The following is a 24,920-nucleotide window of genomic DNA, read 5'->3' as shown; positions in this document are numbered from 1 at the left end:
TATATTTTTTCAAGTACCCAAATCTATGAACAATTACACTATGTTTGATGCTTAATGTATTTTAAGAAGATTGACATTTTTATAAAAGCAGGTTTACACAATGTTCCTGTAACTTATACTAAAAAAGCCATAAACAGGTAGGTATGTTCATAAAATAAAAATGAATCCGTCACTTCTAAAGCATGGTAACCTACAGTTTAACATCATATTGGTATTCACTTCACATTTCTAAAAGTATCAACCTCTTGTAAGAATCTTTTTTCAAACAGTATTGAAAAGGCTTTATTTTACAAGTATTTTCTAAAAATATCCATGAATCTGCTACTAAATACTACTTATTCTGAAAATAACATTGTATATTTACTTACTAAAATTAAGTCAGAGAAGCAAATCAGAAGATAAGCTCCCTCTACCTAGAGTTGTTATATTGTGGCAGAACTACTGATATGGAATTCCTATTTGTGACAATAAAAGCATCTCCCCCAAAGCCAAATTATGAGGGCACCAGACTGAGGCAAGGTGAGACAAAGAGCCACTTCATCAGGAAGAATGCACCAGAAAAACGTTATAAAATAGGGCCACTTCTCCCTGTCCAAATCAGAAATGACTACAAATCACAAACAGTAACAATACCTCCAAACAAATGAATACTATGAGCTGGTACTTCCAAAGGTGCTAAAAGACATTTTAAATATGATACAAGAAGTGAAAAGAGAGTAAATGAGAATGAGAACAACTCAGAAATGATGTGACAGGAGACATAAAAAAAAATTAGGAATCAAAGAACATATCAATTCTGAAATGAAGACTAAATTGAAAGGCAAAGAGGTGTGAATAAATGCTGCAGATATTGTCTCTGGAGAAAAAGATGAGGAAAGGAGGACATTTCCGAAATAAAAAAGAAATGAAGAAAGAGACACAGGATTTGAGAGAAAGTGACAAATATAAAAATAAGCAAAGAAAACCTAACATGCATAATTGGAGGACCCAAAGAAGAACATCAAAGCAAGCAAACAGAAAATACTTACAAGTATAATCAATACATTTTTCTTTAAAAATCATATACTGAAAGACCACACTACACACTTGGAAAAATCTGAACCAGAATGACCAACCCAAAGACATATTTTGGTAAAATTAATGGAATTTGAAGAAAAAAAAATTACTTTGAGTAACCTAGATAAAAAAAACAAAAACAAAAAAACCCATGTGACTTATAAAGGAAATAAAATACGATGTTCAATTTACTTTGGCAGTAATTTGCTATGCCAGGAGGAAATGGAGTAATAATGTATTTAAGTTGCTCAAAGAAAAGCAAATGTGAGCCAAGATTTTATATCCTGCCAAAGTGACTTTTAAGCATTAAGACAGCAGATAAACTGTCATTGACAGGTAAGAAATCAGGAACTCTAATGCCCATGAGTCCTTCCTTAGGATCCACTAGAGAATGAGCTATCGACAGGACAACTGGAGAGACATCAGCAACACTGGCAATGAATATCAAATATATATTTACACGTAGAACTAAGAGCTTAAAAGGGATATGAAAGAGACTATAGTATGTTATATACTCTGAAAACGTAGGTAAAATACAACTTAAAAAACAGAAGAAGATGGAAAAAATTTTAAACTTTTTTAGTAATTACTTTGGTATTGGAGTTGATACCCTAATTATGAGTATTTTTGGTGTGTAATATGGAACAAAGGTAAAGAGTCATTATAAGATATTCTTTATCCGTAGTGTCTTTGAGGAGCAGGATTCATAGTATGGAAAAAGGAGATAACAGATACAAGGTAGAAAGGGTTAAGCCAACCCCTACAGTTCTAAATTTGAATCAGAAGTATCAGTATGAACCCTTGAAGTATGTTATCTAACACACAAACATATTTTTTTCTTAGCTCTCTTCACTGAAAAGCTCTAAAAACAATGACCAGTCCAACATCAAACATCCCTATTTTTACTGCCACCTTGAAATACCATTGCCCATTAAAAGGAAACCAAGGCTCCTTAGAGAGATGGTTGACTCTATGAAGAAGAGGTTAACATAAGCTTCAACAAGTAGTCATTCCAGATATTAAGAAAATTATTAAAGACTCTTTGGTTTTGACTCTTAGGTTTCTGACTCAGAGCCCAACTTGAAGAGATTTCTGCCAACCAGTGGAGGGTTAATTAGAATACTAATAAGGATAATACTATTATTATCCTTATTATTATTATTAAGGATATTAAGGATATTAAGGATAATAATATTAGAATACTAATAAGGACAATAACTGCAATGTAGTGAAATGAATCAAGTATGTTTGAATCTATGAGTTCATAATAATTGATCCCCTCCAGTGCCTGCCCCACACCAAAAAAAACCTACCTGGTCACCTGTTGAGGACACTAGGAAATGAACTCTATTTTGAAAACTGCTTTTCCTATATAAAAGTGGTCAACTAACAAGAATGGAAGTTTCTCTTTATAGAAGTATTCCAACAAAAATTCAAGAAGGAATGATAAAATTGAAATACCACTATTTCATAACCCCTAATTAATTAAGGAACTAAGTAGGCCGTGACCAGCAATGACCGCTAACACCATAAAAAGACATTATGGGACTCTTCACAAAGTAATACCACCCATGAAATAATCTTCCCCAAAATAATTAAATTTGAATCTTATTAAGTATCTAGATCCAAGCACTATAAATATGATTTCTAATTTCCATGGGCAGTCTTCTTTTATTAATTAGTAATTATACTCCAAAAAGAGAGATGAGACTTATAAATCATCTAGTTTGCAATGCTGCTCAAACTGTTCAAACAATGGCATCATCACTTAATTTTTAAGTCACACTGAAAACCATGAAAAAGCCACCATAAAAAACTATGCTGACATTGCTGGACATTCTGGTATGTCAGTGCCATTTCAGATTAGAGAGTAGAATAATTTGTATCACCATTAAAAGCCACCAACTATGAATTTAGAAGAAAGTAAGAATCAGGCATCTGAGGAAGTAGAACAGTCCAAGATCTTAAGGCTGGAAGAGATCTTACAGACAATACTTTCCAATTTGCTTCTTTGACAGAAAAGGAACCTAAAGCTACAAAAGTTAAAGACTTAAATAATTATTAATACTTGTTTAGACTGCACCTAAAGTTTTAATAAATTTATACATTTCCATACTGATACATGTAAATTTACACGTCTCATGGCCTAAGAGCCAATTAAAATTTATCAAGATTAAAAAAAACCAACCCTGTGACTTTAATCTTTTATAAAATTTTCACGATTTTGATAATAGTAAATTATAAATTTTTAAAAATTTATTTATTTTGAGAAAGTGTGTGAGCAGGGGAGTGAGGGGCAGAGAGAGAAGGAGAGAGAGAAGGAGAGAGAAGGAGGGAGAGAGAGAGAGAGAGAGAGAGAGAGAATATTCCAAGCAGGCTGTGGGGCCTGAGCCCACAAACTGTAAGATCACGACCTGAGCTGAAATTAAGAGTCAGACACTTAACTGAATGAGCTACCCAGGAGCCCCAATAAACTATAAAAATTCTAATAAAGCCTAGGGATTCCAAAGATCTATGTATCACTACTGGTCAATATTTGTTTCATGACATTTACATCTTGGAGGGTAGTGGTGTGCAATCGTTACCTAAATGCTTACAGCAAGAAAGGAAAAGGTTATACTAGAGTTCTTCTGGTCAGAAACAGACTGACCTCTAGGCTTCAGCAATTCAAAGCCAAACTAATGAACGAATCAATATCCCAAAACAAATATGAAAACATTTATAAGCTAATGATAACAGGGAGTACGCCAAGTTGTAAATATTAAGTATTACTTACCGATTCCTTCTCCACAACTCGGTTTAGCATGACAACTGCCTTGGTCTTTTGCTGCCAAACCATGAGCCAGAAATGGCAACCTGTATTAGGAAGTGGACCCTGTAAGAACAGGCAAGAAAAAGTAGGTAAGAGAAAGGAGATGGAACAAGGCTCAAAGAAAATTCCTTCAAGTATGTTTCTGGTTTGAAACAGTTTATTGGATCATAGTAAGTAAATCATAACTTTAAATCTACTTGATTTAAAAAATAGGTCTCTACTACTTGTTTATAAGTGATCAAAACTGACTTTTATTTACTTAGGCAGAAAAGGAATTTTTTAGGCTATCAGATGACTTTCGGTGTTGAGGGCTGGAGAGCCAGGCTTTGGTGGGAACCAACGTCCAGGCAAGATTCTGCTCAAACCAGTCAGCTTGGTACAGTGCTCCTGACACTGGCACTCCTTATCACCTTGCTTTGCTGGCATCGCCATACTAAGGTGGCTGTAGCATTTACGCATAACCTATAAATAAACCAAAGTCAAGATCACAGGCAGGAGTATCTGACTAGTCCAGTTCTAGCTGCAAAGGAAATTTCTGTCCCCTTCAGCTTTCATATTAGGAAAAGAGGCCCTGACTGTCATGGATCATGGCAGTCTTACAAAAGAAGAAATCTATGCCATCACTAGCCAACCAACCACCCCGAGTTAACTGGCAAAAGATTTCCAGAAAAAGCAGAAATCTCAAAGTACCTGAACTACTACAAAGCTGCTAATCTACAAAAACCACAGCATGTACAACCTCAATAGCAGACTTAAAAGGGGCAATGGTTCATATTACAATATTGTCATGGGGGAAAAAAATCAAATCATATTATGCACTTCCAATTATCTTCACATTTTGCTTAATGGTAGCATAGGGCAGAAGAAAGGGCAAATAAGAGATGAAAAGGCCACGGCCAAATTGGAACTAATTTTAAAGGTGAAAGTGAATGAGGTTCTACTGCAGCTAATAAGGCAGCATGCGTCCCTTTCACAGGGCAGAGTGACAGGCAGCATCAGGGGCTGGAGGCCAGGTGTTCTGGAACATCAGCTTCCCATGTCAAACAAGACGATTCAAGTGGTTCAAGGCTGAAAGCATCTTTTAGGCAGTTGTATTCCCTAGTATATAGCAGATGCTCTGAAATATTATTTGAATTAATAAACTCTAAGCTTCTAAATTATAAAAAGGTTGGAAATCTCAGAATACTGAGAAACTGCAACCAAATGTTTGAAGATACTGTTGTCCTCAATGTACATTATCTATTACTTGATCTACTTCTAAAACGAAGTGTAAAAATAAAAAAGAGCAATGAGAAAATCCCCAGTAAAATTAATGCCCTTTCTTTCATCTAAATAAATGGATCTATCAATTCACCAGAGAAGTCACTCCTTAGTGTATACACACACAAAAAAACAAAACACACTCCACTGGTGGCTCAAAAGGGAGGGGGGTGGGTTTATTGCTCAGTTTTCCCATCTACAAGCAATATATCAATTTTTTTAAAGCCTTTTTTTTTTTAAAAGTTTATTTATTTGAGAGACAGAGACAGCGTCTGCAGGGCCTGAACTCACAAAACCATGAGATCATGACCTGAGCCAAAACCAAGAGTCAGACACTTAAGAAACCGAGCCACCCAGGTGCCCCAATACTATCAATTTTTTCCTGCAAAATGGAGATTTAAACCAAGGACTGATATATATATATATATATATATATATATATATACACACACACATATATATATATGTGTGTATATATATATTTTTTAATTGCAAAAACTCAGAGGAAAAAGATGATAAAAATAATAAGCTACAAAGGACAATCAGAACAGCTGAGGTTTTATTAAACATATAGCATCTCTAGTTTTCTCTGTCCTTTAAAATATTCCCAGCCTTCAAAGAGCTTACTAAGTAAAAAGACAAGAAGTCCTTGTCCTACTAACTGAAAAATATCAAGTGCCATAAGAGTAAGGGGTAAACCATCAGATCTTCAGGAGTAGGAAGGATGCTACAGCAGGGCCTTAAAAATGACGAGGGCACTGATACAGGGGGCGTCATGGAAGGATGGGGAGTAAGGGTGCATTCCAAGCAGAAGGCAAGGCACATGCAAGTTCAGGGCAAATGTGGGAGAGACAAAGCAATCAATGAGGATGAAGTGGAAGTATGGAAGTGTGTACAAAACCAGAGTGAATACAGGAAACAGTCACCAAAGTTTTTAAGAAATGGTATGATCAGATTTGTATGTTACAAAAATAATTCTGGTGGCATTGTTAAAGATGGATTAGGATGGGAGGGACTGGTGGCAACGAAACAAGTTAAAAAGCTATTGCATTAGGATTCAGTACATGATGAGGACAGCTTTAGCCCAGGTGAGAAAAACAGGAAGGGAGATGGCTTGATTAAAAAAGAGAGGGGCACCTGGGTGGCTCAGTCAGCTGAGCATCCGACTTCGACTCAGATCATGATCTTGCTGTCTTTTTTGAGTTTGAGCCCCACATCAGGCTCTGTGCTGACAGCTCAGAGCCTGGAGTCTGCTTCAGATTCTATGTCTTCCTCTCTCTCTGCCCCTCCCCAACTCATGGGGCTCTCTCTGTCAAAAATAAATAAACTTAAAAAAATATCCAGTAAAGACCTAGAAAATATAGGGTGGAAATTCAGAAAAGAATAAAAAACTGAAAACAGCCTTCTGATTCTGTCAGGACAGGCAGAGCAGTCCAACAGGGACAGGATGCTTAAACACAATTAGGAGTGCGTTAATCAGGTATTTTCTTTATTGTTATGGACTTTATAATATTTTATATTTATATAAATGTTTAAATTCTAATATTTTAATAAATATATTTATATTCTAATATTTTATAATTATTACCATTATTACTGCTACAAATAAAAAAGTAATAACAAATGCCACAACAAATAATCACTGGAGGGCTTACCATAGTACCAGGCACCATAAGAATTTTGCTCAACATCGTTCCATAGATAATATAGATATATTTATATATCAATAATATAGATATATATACAAGCTTGGAGAGTTAGGTAGCTTGTCCAAGGTCACACAGCAATTTTATTATGCTAGTAGAGCTGAATGATTAAGAGCATGACCCAGAGTGTCAATGGGGCTTCAAATTCTGGCTTCAGCTCACTTCCCGTATGACCTTGGTAAAGTTGTTTAATGTTCCTGGTCTCTTTAGATGATTCCTCATGCATAAAATCAGGGTGATGACAGTATTTACCAGAGAGAGTTAGCCTGAGCCTTAAATCATACAAAACATAAAGTACAGAACAATGTTACAAAATTCCTAGCTCTTATTAATCTTATCTCCCACTACAATGTAAAGTTCATAATGGCATTTTTACTTAATGTCTATTTTATTTAATGCCTACCACACAGTAGGTACTCAAAAAATCTTTGTTAGATGGATGAATACCCAGTGAAGCAGTGGGACCAGGATTTGGGCATAGATACTATGAATCCAGAGTCTACATTCTCTTAAGATACGAAGGTTGAACATATGGTTCCAGAGAGTCTGAAGCCTTGAGTGTAAACTGAAAAGGGGAAAAAACTCCTAAATCAGAATCCTGAGAAACACCTACAGAATTTGGACTACAATAAGAAGAACCAATAAATGAGACTGAGAAAATGGGAGAAAGGGAGGAAGAGAAACAGAGGGTTGTGATAAGGGATCTAGAGTAATTATTCTTTTCTATTTTTGAACATTATAGCTTTTTCAAATAGAAAATAAACTGAAATTCTTGGGGCGCCTGGGTGGCGCAGTCGGTTAAGCGTCCAACTTCAACCAGGTCACGATCTCGCGGTCCATGAGTTCGAGCCCCGCGTCAGGCTCTGGGCTGATGGCTCAGAGCCTGGAGCCTGTTTCCGATTCTGTGTCTCCCTCTCTCTCTGCCCCTCCCCCGTTCATGCTCTGTCTCTCTCTGTCCCAAAAATAAAAATTAAAAAAAAAAAAAAGAAAGAAAATAAACTGAAATTCTAAAAATGAGTTTATCAAAAATGTCATGAATGTCATGAATGCGGGGTGTGCCTGGGTCGCTCAGTCGGCTGGGCATCCAACTTCGGCTCTGTTCATGATCTTGCGGTTTGTGAGTTCAAGCCCCACGTTGGGCTCTGTGCTGACAGCTCAGAGCCTGGAGCCTGCTTCAGATTCTGTGTCTCCCCCTCTCTCTGCCCCTCCCCTGCTCACGCTCTGTGTCTCTCTGTCTGTCAATAATAAATGTTAAAAAAAATTAATTAAAAATGTCACGAATGCTCATAAAAAATGCCAAATATTACAAAAGGGCAGGAAATGACAAATTAAACTCTATGTATTCCTAATTCTTAGAAATAACCAATATTAATGGTATATGTATAATTTATTTAGCCAGTCCCTCACAAATTATTTCTGTCCTATTCTTTCTGGTCTGGTACTATTAAAATTAAGTTTCAATAAACACCCTCACATGTATCTTTATGTCTATACATATGTAACCACTGAGTATTATAAACTTTTAAATCTCTGCTGTTCTGACTGGTGAAAAGTGGTTATTAAATGTATATTCCCTCATGACTAGAAAAATTGAGTATCTTTTCATATGTATATTGTCTACCTTTATATTTTTCTTTGAACTATGAATTTATGTTCTTTGCCAGTTGTTTTTTTTAACTTAGATTGTTTCTCTTTTTCTTTTTTGACATACAGGAGCATTTTACTTTAAGTAAAATTATTTTCATTTCCTGCCAACTAGAAATAGTCTAATCTTTTTACTATATGAAACTGTTTTCTCTGTTTTGTTTTTAATGTTTATTTACTTTTAGGAGGGGTAAGCAGAGGAGTGACAGAGAGAAAAGACGAGAGAATCCCAAGCAGGCTCTGCACTGTCAGCACAGAGCCCAATGCAGGGCTTGCTCTCATAAACCATGAGATCATGACCTAAGCCGAAATCAAGAGTCAGACACTTAACTGAATGAGCCACCAAGCCACCCATTTTCTCTTTCAATAATAGGTTATTCTGATCTACATTTTTAAAAACCTCAAATATTATGAACATACAGCTTACACTTAAAATTTAAAAATCAGTAACTGGGGGATATAGCAGTACTGTTCATTAAGTCTCTGTCATTTGATAAAGGGAAGCTGGTGTGGATAAACCAAAATAATTTTTATTATCTAAGAATGGAAGAGTAGTAGTGCTAGAATATGGGTGTGGCCAATGTGCCAAGAAGCAATCAGGCAGAATGCCAAAGGGAACTGTTACGGTCTCTGGCTTCCTAGCCAGTATTCTGGGCACCTGGTCTTACCACCCTCACTCCAAACAAAGGGCAGATACCCATCAAAGGCATGTTCAAACTCTCTGAAACTGTATGTCAGAGAAGTGGGTCAAGAAGGGCTTTCAAAGGGCCTCTGGTTATGATACAAGTTATGTGAAGAGAACTTAACAAAGCATTAACAAATGCTTTGTATCAATATAAAGCAAGGAAGATAATTTGCCTGAAAAGAATTGGCCTAAACCATTTCATTAAAACATTTTCCTTCTTGGAATGTGCAACATTAAAAATTACTTTCATGTTCACATACAAACCTGCAAAACATTAAAATGTCTACACTCTACTATGTAACAACAGAAAAAACAAACAGCATCTCATTTCCAAAAGAAGTAAAGACATACTTTTAGCTATGTTTCAAAGCATACCAACCACAATAACTGCATTGCCAGGCATCTGCTCGACACCACATCACTTGCCTGTGTTAAGATGTAACTCCTTTTCGCCTCTTCTATGTCAACTAAACTGGCATTAATATAATCATTTTCAGCATTTTGCAGTTTAACACGACTGTGATCATCTGAAATAGAGAATGACAAACCATAATTGTCATTTCAAACTTCTCATTTTTATTGATATTAATGTTCTAGGTATTAATAAAATGATAGAAGAAACAAAGCAAAGAAAAATAACAGCACCACAAAAGAGTTGAATCAAGTCCTAAAATTCCTTTTTTTGGAAGTATAAAAATGAAATCTTTTTGTTTGTTACTGTGGTATTGGAAATGCTTTTGTTTGTACTTGATTAACTACTGTAACTAGAAAAACTGACCAAAGAGTAAAATATGGTGAAAGGAATAAAGCACCTACCTTCCTAAAAGTAAAAGGATCATTTAGAGTCTTGGGGTCTAAGAACTGATAGGTCTACCTACAAAAAAAAACAAAAACAAAAAAACAACAAAAATACCAAAAAAACCACAACCGGCCTCAAATAGAGGAGACTTGATTTCCATGGTAACTACATTTGCTTCATTCCTCAATAGATCTGCATTCAACTATATTTAAATAATTTTTAGTATTTAACTATATTTAAATTAAGTGCTAAAAATATTTAAATACAGAGAGAATATTCTAATTTTTTTTCAGTAGGCCCCATGCCCAACATGGGGCTCAAACTCATGACCCTGAGATTGAGACACATGCTGTACTGACTGAGCCAGTCAGGCGCTCCAGAATATTCTAATTCTTTACAAGACAACTAAAGACGCCTCATTACTTAGACTGTGTTATAGCACAATAGATAAACATATCTAGTTTAGACATATTTCTAGCTTTTAAAAGTAAAAATTTCACCATCTACAACAATATGGATGACCTAGAGGGTATTACACTAATTGAAATAAGTCAGGCAAAAAAAAAAAAAAAAAAAAAGGAAGACTGTATGATGTCACTTATACATGGAATCTAAAAAATTAACAAATTAAAAAAAATAGAAACAGACTCATAAATACAGAGAACAGGGGCACACAGGTGGCTCAGTTGGTTGATCATCTGACTCTTGATTTCAGCTCAGGTCATGGGATCAAGCCCTGTGTCGGGCTCCACCCTGCGTAAGGAGCCTGCTTAAGATTTTCTCCTTCCCTCTCCCCCTTCTCTCCCTCCCTCTCTAAAAATAAATAAATAAATAAATAAATAAATAAATAAATAAATAAATAAATAAATAAAATAAAATAAAAAATTCAAAATTCAAAAATTCAAAATAATAAAATAAATAAAATGAATAAATATTGAGAACAAACTGGTGGTTGTCAGAGAAAGGAGGGTGGGAAGATGAGTGAAACAGATGACGGGGATTAAGAGTTACAAACTTCCAGTTATAAAGTAAGTAAATGTCACAGGGATGAAAGGTACAGCATAGGGAATACAGCCAATAATATTGTAAAAACTTTCTCTGGTGACAAATGGTAATTACACTGATTGTGGTGAGCATTTTATAATGCATATAAAATTTATATATAAACATATAAATGCTGAATCACTATATTGTACACCTGAAGCTAGTATAATATCATATGTCCACTATACTTCAATTAAAAAAAGAAAAAGCAGGCCTCAAAATTAAGAAAATGGGGGCGCCTGGGTGGCGCAGTCGGTTAAGCGTCCGACTTCAGCCAGGTCACGATCTCGCGGTCCGTGAGTTCGAGCCCCGCGTCAGGCTCTGGGCTGATGGCTCGGAGCCTGGAGCCTGTTTCCCATTCTGTGTCTCCCTCTCTCTCTGCCCCTCCCCCGTTCATGCTCTGTCTTTCTCTGTCCCAAAAATAAATAAACGTTGAAAAAAAAAAAAATTAAGAAAATGTATTTACAATATATACAACCAAAGAAGGATTAAGATACGAAGAGTACTTACAAATCAGTAAGAAAATGACAGAGACCCCATTTTAAAAGATGAACAAGGACAATACACAAGAGACTAATAAATATGAAAAAAAATTTAATCTCACTATTAATCAAAATATAAAAATTAAATTGAAGAGATAATTTTTTTAATTAAAAATTTTTGTAAAGTTTATTTTTCCAAAACCTTTTTGAAGTGCTGTCCAGGCCATGGCTAGCCCCTTAGTAAGCACTAGATGAGACTATAAGAGAACTTTCAGATGTCTGGTTTATAGGCATAAACTCTTACAAATCCAAGGTTTCCGTTTCTGTGAATGAAACCAATGGATATACCCAGAGATAAGCACAGTCTAACAGTAACACACACACACAAAAGGGGAAACAACAAATTTCCAAAATGCCTAATAACAGGTAAATTACAGTATATATGAAAGATGCACTACTTTAATGGAGCCCTTAAAAATCATGCTTTGGTGGGGGGGGGGGAGTAAAAATCTCACAGATTTAGAAATCATGCTGATTTAAAAATGTGGACTACAAAACTTTACCTTGTATCATTTCTTTAATGTGGAGGCAGAATGGGGCAGAGAGAGAGGGAGACAAAGATCCTAAGCGGGCTCTGTGCTGACAGCAGAGCGCCCAAAGCGGGGCTTGAAATCACCAACAGTGAGATCATGACCTGAGCCAATGAAGTCGGACGCTTAACATTAAACGTTGGATGCTTCAGGGACAGAGCCACCCAGGCACCCCAACCTTGTAGCATTTTGATGGAAACGGAGGAGAAGGTTTCTCAGGGACAGAAGGCATGTACATACAACAGAATTAACACTGGCTTAGTATCCTAAACATACAACTGTTAGAAGAATATAACTGAATTATAAACTGAACAGATGTTTGATGTTTAACTCTGGAGAATACATTCAATTTAAGCTGCTCCCCTGAAGGAAATCTATACTAAATGTCCTTTTTCTCCCCACTTTTAAACTAAAAAAACTGTTCACATGATCTCCATACGAAAGAAAATGTTAAATAGCTACAGTTTCACACATCAATTTATCTGAACTGTTTCTCCTGGACTGAACCCAAGACCTCTGTAAATATTACATGTCATTTGCCAACAGGAAAAACTAAGATCTTGTTATAGTAAATCACTTATACTAGTGTTCTCGGAAAGATGATATCAGCAAGCACTTTTTTTTTTAAAAAACACTTTTTTTTTTAACAGCTTAATCACCCTTTAACTGTTAAATTATGTGAGATGGTAAAAAGGTCAGCTACCTAATTAGCAAAATAAAGACCATACATCTCCTGTATAACATGTATCAGGAGATGTATGCTTTTAGAATGCTACACAATCCCTAAAATTCACATTCCACTAAAATATAATACAAAAGGAATGTATTTCCTCATGTTGTAATCACAGAAAACACAAACTCCAAAGGTTAATCATATCTATTGCACAAGTGAAAAAAGCAATTTGGCCAACAGAAGCAAGAATCCATAAAAACCGGGAAGATTCCTTCCCAGGAACCTCCAGGAATTCAGTTATCTTGCAGGTTTCCTTCTGGGACCCTTCCACAGTTATGGAGGAAATAAGCCCAGAGAAAGACCTCTGGCAGATTGTTTTTAAGAGTTCTGCCATCCTCCCCTCAGAACCTTGAACTAGAATTCAGTTATTTTCCCTTCAGCTTCAAAATCTATACCAGCTGTCATTCCAATACATGGAAAACACTGAATCACACAAGGGTAAAAGCACAGATACATTCCCTGGAGCCCTGCGGTCTAGCCAATAGGTGTTACCTGAAGGACACCCAGTGTCCTGCACAATCTGGCCCCAAACAGTGGCCCTACTTCCCTCTAACATTTATTTATATAATCAACAAAAGCAAAAGAACACTGAATTTTCTCAGGAAAAAAAAGTTTTTAATTTTTCTAGATTAAGACTAAAAAAGAAAGGTAATCCTTAAGGAAAACTCTATAGCTATTTAGAAGTGGCTACAAATGTTCCCTGAACCTATATTTTCTCCTCAGGACTAATTACAAACAAAACTCTCAAATTCACTTACATTATTAGAAATTTATTTATTTATTATTTATTTCAGTATATGAAGTTTACTGTCAAATTGGTTTCCATACAACACCCAGTGCTCATCCCAAAAGGTGCCCTCCTCAATACCCATCACCCACCCTCCCTTCCCTCCCACCCCCCATCAACCCTCAGTTTGTTCTCCGTTTTTAAGAGTCTCTTATGCTTTGGCTCTCTCCCACTCTAACCTCTTTTTTTCCTTCCCCTCCCCCATGGGTTTCTGTTAAGTTTCTCAGGATCCACCTAAGAGTGAAAACATACGGTATCTTTCTCTGTATGGCTTATTTCACTTAGCATAACACTCTCCAGTTCCATCCACGTTGCTACAAAGGGCCATACTTCATTCTTTCTCATTGCCACGTAGTACTCCATTGTGTATATAAACCACAATTTCTTTATCCATTCATCAGCTGATGGACATTTAGGCTCTTTCCATAATTTGGCTATTGTTGAGAGTGCTGCTATAAACATTGGGGTACAAGTGCCCCTATGCATCAGTACTCCTGTATCCCTTGGGTAAATTCCTAGCAGTGCTATTGCTGGGTCATAGGGTAGGTCTATTTTTAATTTTCTGAGGAATCTCCACACTGTTTTCCAGAGTGGCTGCACCAATTTGCATTCCCACCAACAGTGCAAGAGGGTTCCCGTTTCTCCACATCCTCTCCAGCATCTATAGTCTCCTGATTTGTTCATTTTGGCCACTCTGACTGGCGTGAGGTGATACCTGAGTGTGGTTTTGATTTGTATTTCCCTGATGAGGAGCGACGTTGAGCATCTTTTCATGTGCCTGTTGGCCATCCGGATGTCTTCTTTAGAGAAGTGTCTATTCATGTTTTCTGCCCATTTCTTCACTGGGTTATTTGTTTTTCGGGTGTGGAGTTTGGTGAGCTCTTTATAGATTTTGGATACTAGCCCTTTGTCCGATATGTCATTTGCAAATATCTTTTCCCATTCCGTTGGTTGCCTTTTAGTTTTGTTGGTTGTTTCCTTTGCTGTGCAGAAGCTTTTTATCTTCATAAAGTCCCAGTAGTTCATTTTTGCTTTTAATTCCCTTGCCTTTGGGGATGTGTCAAGTAAGAGATTGCTACAGCTGAGGTCAGAGAGGTATTTCCTGCTTTCTCCTCTAGGGTTTTGATGGTTTCCTGTCTCACATTCAGGTCCTTTATCCATTTTGAGTTTATTTTTGTGAATGGTGTGAGAAAGTGGTCTAGTTTCAATCTTCTGCATGTTGCTGTCCAGTTCTCCCAGCACCATTTGTTAAAGAGACTTTTTTCCATTGGATGTTCTTTCCTGCTTTGTCAAAGGTTAGTTGGCCATACGTTTGTGGGTCTAGTTCTGGGGTTTCTATTCTATTCCATTGGTCTATGTGTCTGTTTTTGTGCCATAGAAATTTATTTTAATTCTTCTTTTCTATTAAGGAGATTAATAAAACTTTAAAGTGTATTTAACCTTTTGATTTCAAAGGAAACAAAAGCAAGACAGTTTCTAGTGTTAAATAAAACATCATGTTATAACTATCTACAAAGATAGTAACTATACAGAACATTTCAGGAAGTGAAACTATCACAGCCTTTTTATGAGAAATTGTGACTTTATGATTTCTGTAACAATTATAACAGGCAATGCCTCTTCCCCAACTCAGAATCACTTCATGTATGGTTTAAAATATCTGTGAGAGTGGACACAGGTCCCCTCACAACCTGGGAGTCAAATGTCCCCTTTCTCTGCCCTGTTATTATCAGGCAGCCCCAAATCTGTGAAGTGTTCATTCCAAACCAAACTTCGGGCTTCTGAATTAGTACAAAAATGCAAAAACAAAAACACCAGAAAGTTAAGTGCTTTCTCCTCTCCTAGAGTTTATTCTGCCCAGAAACCTCTGAAATGCGATTATCAAAGAGACGGAGTCCTCTAACACCTGGGCTCTAAGTAATAAGCCCTAAAGCCCACAGTATTATTATCATTCTAGGTAAGTATATGGTTATCTCCCTCTTTTTTATTTTTAAAAAAAATTCAGCAAAGGGAGAAAAATGAAGACAGTTCAAATTACATCGCAAGAGATACCAACAAGCAATCAAACCATGCTTCACAGGAAATCTTATTTCTCAACATCTAATAACACCAAAAGCCGAACTATCAAGAACATATGCTTTTTTTTTTAATGGGGGCATCATCTGCTCTTAATTCTTGTCACCAAGAGAATAAAGAAATGCAATATCCAATAGAATTGCAGCTTGTAAACTGGATAAAAATTAAGCAAACATCTGATGAAGATTCCCTTCACCTCCCACCCTCAAACAGTATGTTTTCCGAGAAATGGTTTCATCTGTCAAGAAATGACGCTCTAGCTGTGGCCTGAGCTGACAATACAGATTAGCTTCCTCTTTCACTAATGTCATAATAAGCCTTTTTTTTTTTTTTTTTTTTAACACCGCTTCACTGGTTCACCTTTTATCATAATTGTAAAAAGATCTTCTTTTGGAAAGTTGGAAAGTCTTCCAGGTCAAACAGGAAAATGGATTTACATCCATCATAACTATCCTCCCTAGGTTACACCAAGGTAGAGATAAACAATCACTATCATCAACTGGGCAAGAAGACCATGTCTCCATTAGTAAGTACAGCATTGAAAGATGTTCCCCATTGATTCTCCTGTTCTCAACCAGGAGGAAACTGTTAAGTTTTCAAATACTGATGTCTATATTCATATGTTACCTCCCTGCAAGAATGCAAAGCACTTCAGGGCACCTGGGTAGCTGAGCCGTTAAGTGTCTGACTTTGGCTCAGGTCATGATCTCACCATTTGTTTGTTCGAGTGCTGAACTGGGCTCTGTGCTGACAGCTCAGAGCCTTGAGCTTCTTTGGATTCTCTGTCTCCCTCTCTCTCTGTCCCTCCCCTGCTTGCACTCTGTCTCTCTCCCTCTCAAAAATTAATAAACATTTTATAGACATGTCAACCATCTTCGACTCTGTAAGTTAAATACTTGAGACAAAAATATAATTTTCTCTCATGAATCAAGCAATGAGCCAAAAAAAGCTAGAACTAAAATCCAAGTCATCATAAGCACTAATGAAGAAACACATACAAGAGTTTAACATTTCAATTGTTTCCTCTGAAAATAAAACTCAATTTGATGAATAGTTCCTTTACTGACAACATAACCAACTAGGACCGCTATATAGGATTTAGTGCCTATATGTGTCAGTTATTGTATGACACATCTTACCGCATTACTTCTCTCAGTCCTCACAACCCTATGAAGTTGACATTATCATGCTCATTTTACTGACTCTCAGGGAGTCAAGTCATAACCATACACACACTAGAGGAGCACAAGAGGAGATTCAAACTAGGTCTGTAACTTGAGGGACTACATAATTCCCATACTACATTATCTCTGATACGTCCAAGTTGGCTCCTTTACCACCCTTTTCACACACCCTAAGTTCTTCCTCCATCGCCTTTCACTGTTCTTCACATCAGGTACGATTTCTGTCTCATCTCTGTCACACAAATCTCACTTCCGTGAAGATCCAGCCTATGAATGACCTTCTCTAAATAGCCCGTTTAAGGGAACCCTCACCATGAAGTTCTGTTCTTCACATTTAATACCCTCAACAACTTTTATGCAATTTTCATTCAACAAATATATTTTAGGAGCCAGGCAACAGCAACATAAAGATAACAATAATTTGTTTAAAGCTTTTTAAAAGAAAAAAATTCTATTAAGTAGTAATTTCTACCACTATCTTAATTGCACTGCGTTGTGTGAAGAAAGCTGACCAACTGATCCCTAAGGAAGCCAAGTGAGATGAGCAGGCTTCGCTACCTAGAGGAAGAAGGAGCACACACACACAAAAGGAAAAAGGAATGGTGTATCATGGACTGGCAAATTCAAAAAGGCTCAAGAACTGGGTAGCCAAAAGAGATCCCAAAACATGTTAAGGCCAGACTCTGAAGGGTCTTGTGTGCTGCACTCCAGGCACAGGTTACCTTAATAAAGCTCTTTAAAGGACTGACACAAGCACATTTGATTTCAAGAAAATAACTACACGCACTCTAGAGGATAGACTGGAACAAGAAGACAAGTTAACACACTGATGCACTAACAATTTAATCAAGAGATGATGAGTACAGAGCCAAACAGCGGCAGGAGCAGAGTTACAATGAAACACATCCCAGTGCACACCACCACCAACTTGCTAACCAAGTAAATAAATACATGTTGTTCCAGTAGGTCCCATCTTTTTGAAACAATAGGGTAACTGTCTGAGACTTCCAACTCATTCAACTCATTCAACTCATTCAAACTATCAAGATTTCAAGTTTCTACGCTTGATAGGGCAAGGTCATTGATTAAATTTGACTTCCACACATCTCCAAATCTAAAAACAGGTCTTTAATCTACCCCTAAACGTCTCTGCAATGGAAAGAACGCCTGAGAAGTATCCTTTAAAAATGTGTAAAATACATTAATATACTCTGGAACATGGATATCCTTCCTCTTTAATAGTGCGTATAAAATAAGACATAAGAAACTTTAGTTTAATATTATCAGTCAACACCTCAACTGTCTCCTTGAAACTCGTAATTGCCTCTTCAAGAAGAGAGAGAGCATGGAGAGTAGAGGGAGTTGGCAGAAAGTACCTTCCTTACATCCAAAAGTCCATGGGACACCATAGAAACAATACAGACCAAATATTTAGTAAATTCTTCCACATTCCAGGCACTGCTCTCGGCACTCAGGACCCATCCATACTCTTGTGGAGCTCACCTTCTCAGAAAAGGAAACAACAGCCAAAACAACTAAGTAAATGATATGTTATACAGCACAAATGCTGTGGGGGGAAAATGCAGAGTGAAGGGGAACATCATGCTGGGGAGGAGGAGCAGGATAGGTTACAATTCTAAATAGAGGGGAAGGTTGGCCTCATTAAGACAGTGACATTTTAGCAAAGACCTGGAGGAGTGGAGGAGGTCAATCATATGGATATTTTGGCTAAGAGCGTTCCAAGCACAGAGCAAAGTTAATACCTTAAGGTGGGTATGTGCCCAACATGTCTGAGGGACACAAATAATGGAGCTTGAGCCCAATGAACAAAGGGTAGAGAAACAGCCTGCAAGTTAGGTTCAGAAAGTTAAGAAAATCTGTACTGATTAGTCACACCTCCTAAATTCAACTCAGAGAAAAAGTTTCTACTTCCATCTTCTTAGCGTCTACCCAGTACAGCGCCATAACAATTTAGGTTGGCAAGTGTTCAAGCATTGTTTATACACTGAATTCCAGAAAATTTTCATATTTAAATTGTTAAACTACGGTAGAATTTTGTTAGAATGACAAATCACTATTAAACCATTGTGAAACCTATGCGGGAGATGAGGTTATGTTAATTGACTTGGAGAGTAACCTAATTCAGTAAAAAGGTTAGAGCTCAGACACCTCCAGAACTTTCCAGCATAGGCATCTGGAACTCTGTGGCGCAGATGAAAGACCATCTACGGGGCCTAAAGATGTAGATTCTGATGTGTGTCTTGGCTCTACCAACCTACATGACCACAGACACAGCTGTGATTTCACAGTTGTGAAAAGAATAACCTGCTACTTCAGAAACATTATCAGCATCCAACTTAATTACTACACCCTGTGATAACAGCCACATCACTAGTCTCAGTTTTCTTGTAAGATGAAATGGCTGGACTAGACAAATCCTTCTTGATTATTTTTACCGACTGACCCTAATATACTCCAAGTATCCATTACAAAACTCCTTGGAAAGTCCTATTTTAAAAATATATAGGAACTTAAAATTTCTACTTCATTATGCATCTGTATTTTAATACATAAGCAATCATACCTTCCCTTCCCACGTTCCAAGTATAACCGATGGTACTAGAAGATGTGCCACATTTCCCCAGGACATTAAGTTCCTTCCCTGTACATTTTTGCTCCTTCTTCCAGTGTAAGTACTCTATAGGTGAGCTGCCCAAGTGATAAGCCATGGCTACAGTGGGGGTCCTCTCTTAGAAGGCTACCATTATGATAAGATTTTGATACAGTCAGAAATTGGGGCAGCAGCAGTGCCCAGACCTCCAGCCATCTGTAGCCTTCTGTTAGGGTTAACCTCTGTGTAGCCAGGGACCCTGTCATGTTCATTACGTATTCCCACTGCCTAGCACAGTACCCTTACCCAGTACCCAAATCAAGAAGCCATCAAATTCAGAAACCTGGAAAGATACTGGTATAATCCAGACTGTACTCCAATTTCTCGTTTTATGGGCACAGATTTGTGTGGGTGTGTACAGTTCTATGCTATTTTATCACACGTGGAGATTGTGTAACCACTACCACAATCAAGATACAGACAGTCCTGTTCCATTACCACAAAGATCCTCTGTGCAGTCCTTTACAGTCATACTCCCCACCAACCCCATCCCTAACGCATTAATCTGTTCTTTATAATTTTATCATTTCAAGAATGCTGTAAAAATGGAATCATATAATATGTAACCTTTGAGATTGGATTTTTTGACTCAGCATGAGTCTTCTGAGATCTATCCAACTTGTTGCATGTTATCAATAGGTCATTTCTTTTTATTGCTGAGTAGTATGCCATGGTATGAATATACTAGTTTGTTAACCACTCACCTGTTGGAAGGACATTTTGGCTGTTTCCAATTTGGAGCTATTACAAATAAAACTGCTATGCACCTTCACACACACATTTCTGTATGGACATAATGTTGCAATTCTCTAGGATAAATGCCCAAGAGTGCAATGGCTGGGTTGTATAAGGTATGTTTCGTTTAAGAAACCGCCAACCTATTTTCCAAAGTGGCTACACATTTTACATTCTCACTAGCTTTATATGAGATCCAGTTTCTCTACATTCTTAGAGTATTGTGGCTTCATTATTTTATCTGTTCAGTGGGTGTGTGGTGATCTCTCACTCTCACCACCATTGTTTTAATTTTCATTTCCCTAATGGTTAATGATGTTTTTAATATGCTTATATGCTTACTGACATCTGTGTTCATAATCTTTTGCCCATTTCCTAATTGGACTTTTTTTGTTTTACGCTTTAGTCTTTTACTATTGAATTATGAGAGATCTTTTTATTTTCTAGGTCTGAGTTCTTTGTGGCTTGTAAGTATTTTCTCCCAGTCTGTCCTTGTCTTTTCATCCTCAATTCCCTAACAGGGTCTTTAGCAGAGCAAAAGCTTTTAATTCTGGTTTAGTCCAATTTCCTGATTTTTTTCTTTCATGGACAGTGCTTTTGGTGTCACATTAAGAACTCTTCCTCTAGCCTTAGGTCCTGAATTCTCTCCTGTTTCTTCTAAAAGTTTTATACTTTACATTGACGTCTATGATCCACTTTAATTTTTGTATAAGGAATATTAGGTTGAGATGGGGGGGGGCTGCTGTGGATGTCCAACTGCTCTAGTACTGACTGTAGAAAAGATCATCCTTCTTCCATTAAATTTCTTTGCACCTCTGTCAAAAATCAATTCACTATACTTGCACGAGTCCATTTCTAGGTTCCCTGTTCTGTTTTCCAGTCTATGTTTCTATTCCTCTGCCAACATTACATCATCTTGATACCACAGTTAATACAGTAAGTCTTAAAATCAGGCAGAATGATTCTTCCCCACCTTCTTCTCCCTTTCTGAAATTGTTTTAGTTATTTTAGTTCCTTTGCCTTTTCACACACATTAAGAGTAAGCTTGTTTGTATCTACAAGAAATCTTTCTGAGACTTTGATAGGAATTGTGTCAAACCTACAGAAAAATCTGGGGAGAACTGACATCTTTACTACATTGAGAGTTCCAATCTGTGAACATGGTATGTTTCTCTATTTAGATCATCTTTGAGTTCTTTTATCAGTGTTTTGTTGTTTTCAACAGACAGGCCCTATACATGTTTTGTTAGATATATTCCAAGATATTTCATTTTTTAAGAGCAACTGCAAATGACCTTATATTTTTAATCCTGTTTTCCTTGTGTCCATTGTTAGTATGTAGAAAGATAATTTAAAAAAAAATTAATGTTTATTTTTGAGAGAGAGACAGAGCACAAGTGGGGGAGGGGCAGAGAGACAGGGAGACACAGAATCTGAAGCAGGCTCCAGGCTCTGAGCTGTCAGCACAGAGCCCAATGCGGGGCTCGAACCCACCAACTGTAAGGGTTAGTGTAGGGCTAACCTGCAGCCTTGAGAAGTAACAGCTTTGTTTTGACACTGTAGGTTAAGAGATAACAGCCTTGTCCTATCAATCAAGGGAACAAAAAGTTCAAGGAAAATCAACTGGATTGGTGATTGACTGGACTGGGGCAAGGGCATGTTGAGAACTTTGAAAAGGTGGTGCCAGAGGCAGGGACAAGGATGTCAACTGGTTGTGGCTTAACAGCAGAAGGTCTGAACTGTTTCCACCCCCATCTGGGAACTATTTCTTTGTTCTGTTCCCAGGTGATGATAAGACGATGTGGTCGGCTATAAAAACTCTGTACCCCGGCTGTTCGAGGCCGCACTCTGATGAAGAGTGTCGGTGCCGATCGGTCGGCCTTGCCTCTCGTTGCAATAAACTTTGTTGTGACTGTCACTGGTGCCCGTAGCATTCTGTTTCAGGAGTCATGTGGACGCAACACAACCACGAGATCATGACACGAGATCATGCGAGTCGGACGCTTAACTGACTGAGCCACCTGGGTGCCTCAGAAAGATAATTTTGTATGCTGCTCTTATACACAGCAACCTGGTTTAACTCACTTATTAGTTCTAGGAGGTTCTTGGGATTTTCTATGTAGACTATCATGTCTAGACTATCTGCAAATAGAGACAGTTTTATTTCTTTCTTTCAAATGTGTATGCCTTTTATTTCCTTTTCTTGCCTTCACATGTTGACTTGGATTCAGTATCCTCCCCTTTAAATAATCTTTAAAAAATTTTTCAGTTGAAATAACTTCAAAACTTACAGAAAAATGCCAAGAAAAATACAAAGAATTTTTTCCCTAAATCATGACAGCAAGTGCAAGCATGATACCTGATTATCCCTGAACATTTCCGTGTGTATTTTCTACAAAGAAGGACTCAATTCTACTTAACCACAGTACAACCATCAAAATCATAGAATTAACAATGATACTTTACTAATTCAGACCCCATTCAAGTTTCACCAAATGTCCTAATATCTTTTCTTTTTTTAAACTTCTTTATTGGAATCTTTCAATGATCATGTGGTACTTAAGGGAATATACATTTTTTTTTGAGAGAGAGAGAGAGAGAGCACGTGCGTGCGCCCACCCATGAAAGCAGGGAAGGGGCTGAAGGGTAGGGAGGGGGCAAGAATCTTAAGCAGGCTCCATGCCCAGCACAGAGCCCAAGGCAGGGCTCAATCCCACAACCTTGAGATCATGACCTAAGCCAAAATCAAGAGTCGGACACATAACTGACTGAGCCACCCAGGCACCGTTTCCCACTCCCCCATAATACCTTTTAAACAAAAGGATCCAATACATGATCACATGTTACATTTAGATGTCATATTTCTTTAGTCTCTAAACTGGAACCATTCCTCAGTCTTCCCTGGGAAGGGTTTTATTTTATAACCCTTTGAAGACTACAGAGTGTCAATCCATTGGAGCTGTCTGGTATTTCCCCATGGATGAGTTTTAGATAATACACATTTGGCAAGTTCAGCACAGAGTAATGTTCTGTACTCACTGCATTCCATAGGGGAAGTTCAGGATTTCAATGTGATGTGTCCCATAATTGGTCATGATCACCTGTTTAAGGTTGGTGTCTGCCAGATTTCTCCACAGCACACTTACTATTCTCCTCCTGTATTAATAAGTATTTTGTATAAGGACACTTTAAGACTATGTAAATATTTTGTTCCTCATCAAAGTTTTACCCACCAAGTTTAGCATTTATTTCAACATTACTTGACATCCTACACTAAGGTAGATCTTTCCTTTCTCCGCATTTATTCATATTACTGATAGAAGTACAAACTCATGGATTCCTACTTTATTCAGTAGGTTATAATCATTATTTATTTCAATGCTCAAATCACTCCCAAGTTTGGCCCACGGGCTTCAAGCTGGCTTTGATATCCATTTGACACAGCCTCATCATTTCTTCAGCATCCTTAACCTTCTGGGACTATAAGACATTCCAGGATACTTTTTTTTTTTAATGTTTATTTATTTATTTTGAGAGAACAAGAGAGTGTACGAGCATAAGTGGGGGAGAAGGCAGAAAGAGAGGGAGAGAGAGAATCCCAAGCTGGCTCTGTGCCAAAAGCACAGCCTCATCACAGGGCTCAATCTCCCAAACCATGAGATCGTGAACTGAGCTGACATCAAGAATCAGGAGCTTAACTGACTGAGCCATGCCACTGAAACACTAATTCTAATCTAACATCATAGGGCTCACTTCACCTTCCCTCAACTCTTCAAATATGCCCCCCCAAGATGCCCTCCCTTACCTACATGCCTTCCACATGTGGGTCCCCAACCCCAAGGGCTTTTAGACTGAATTATTCAGAGGGCAGAAGGGGAGGCTTAATGATGTCTTTAATACCTTCTGTAGCTTCCCTATTAGAGATAACAGAAACTGTAATTTTTTAAATATCAATAATGCCCTAATTGAAATAAAAATAAATGCAAAGTAATTTATATGTTAACATATGTAGATAGTTGAATAGAAATACACCAGAAGAAAAAAGCCCCCACAAATTTCCATAATGTCTCCTAGGAGCTGGCAAGCATCCTTGTTAAATGTCACTGCTCTACAGAGTAAACGCAATAAATAAAATTATAAGGCAGTAAGATTAGAACCAGAATACAGAAATAAAATGCTATAGAAGCAAACTAGTAACTTTCAGTAGGTACCTCTCAGAGGAGTGATACCTATGTCTTGAAGACTGAACAAAACTTTACTGGGGGATAGGTAGTCCAATTAAAAAAACAAAAAAAAAACAGGCTGCACCTGTTAAGGAATCAACAGTGTAAGAGGAGAGAATGGCAAATGGGGGAAGAAAGTGAGGAAGGGATGAGGAATGGGGCAAGAAGTGAAGCATACAAGAGATATTTCAAAATTATCTAACCAACCCTCTACAATTTATTCACAAATGCTCTTTAGAATGTCTCTGAATAAAGACCTACAATAATGAGAGTGAACTAGTTCATATGGTTCATTTGTATGTTTAAATAGTAGCTTTTCAGGGCAAGAAAGATCCTGCATATTCTGACCTGAAATTCACCAACTGTGCTATTCACTTGTGAACCTCAGTTCTATTGTTTGAGCTTAATACAGGATAATGAATTCCTTTTGTCA

The 24,920-nt window shown here is 37.3% G+C and overlaps 1 protein-coding gene across 4 annotated transcripts in view; it reads right to left on the bottom strand.

Annotated features, from left to right (window-relative positions):
* The window catches only part of PTPN2 (protein tyrosine phosphatase non-receptor type 2), an 85,691-nt gene that overhangs the window by 29,436 nt on the left and 31,335 nt on the right, over window positions 1–24,920 (bottom strand). For 3 of the 4 annotated variants that reach the window (XM_019814962.3, XM_019814960.3, XM_011287948.3), the window contains exons 3-4: window positions 9,590–9,690; window positions 3,833–3,931 (exon numbers count right to left, since the gene is read on the bottom strand). In XM_019814962.3, the coding sequence (XP_019670521.1) occupies window positions 3,833–3,931; window positions 9,590–9,690 (200 nt within the window). Of the gene's footprint in view, window positions 1–3,832; window positions 3,932–9,589; window positions 9,691–23,303; window positions 23,421–24,920 lie in introns of all 4 variants that reach the window. The other variant, XM_019814961.3, reaches the window with a different exon arrangement.

This window comes from Felis catus, chromosome D3 (assembly GCF_018350175.1).
Source record: "Felis catus isolate Fca126 chromosome D3, F.catus_Fca126_mat1.0, whole genome shotgun sequence".
Classification (NCBI taxonomy): domain Eukaryota; kingdom Metazoa; phylum Chordata; class Mammalia; order Carnivora; family Felidae; genus Felis; species Felis catus.
Note: the sequence above shows the minus strand (reverse complement) of the source record. Positions and strands in the feature narration are given on the sequence as shown.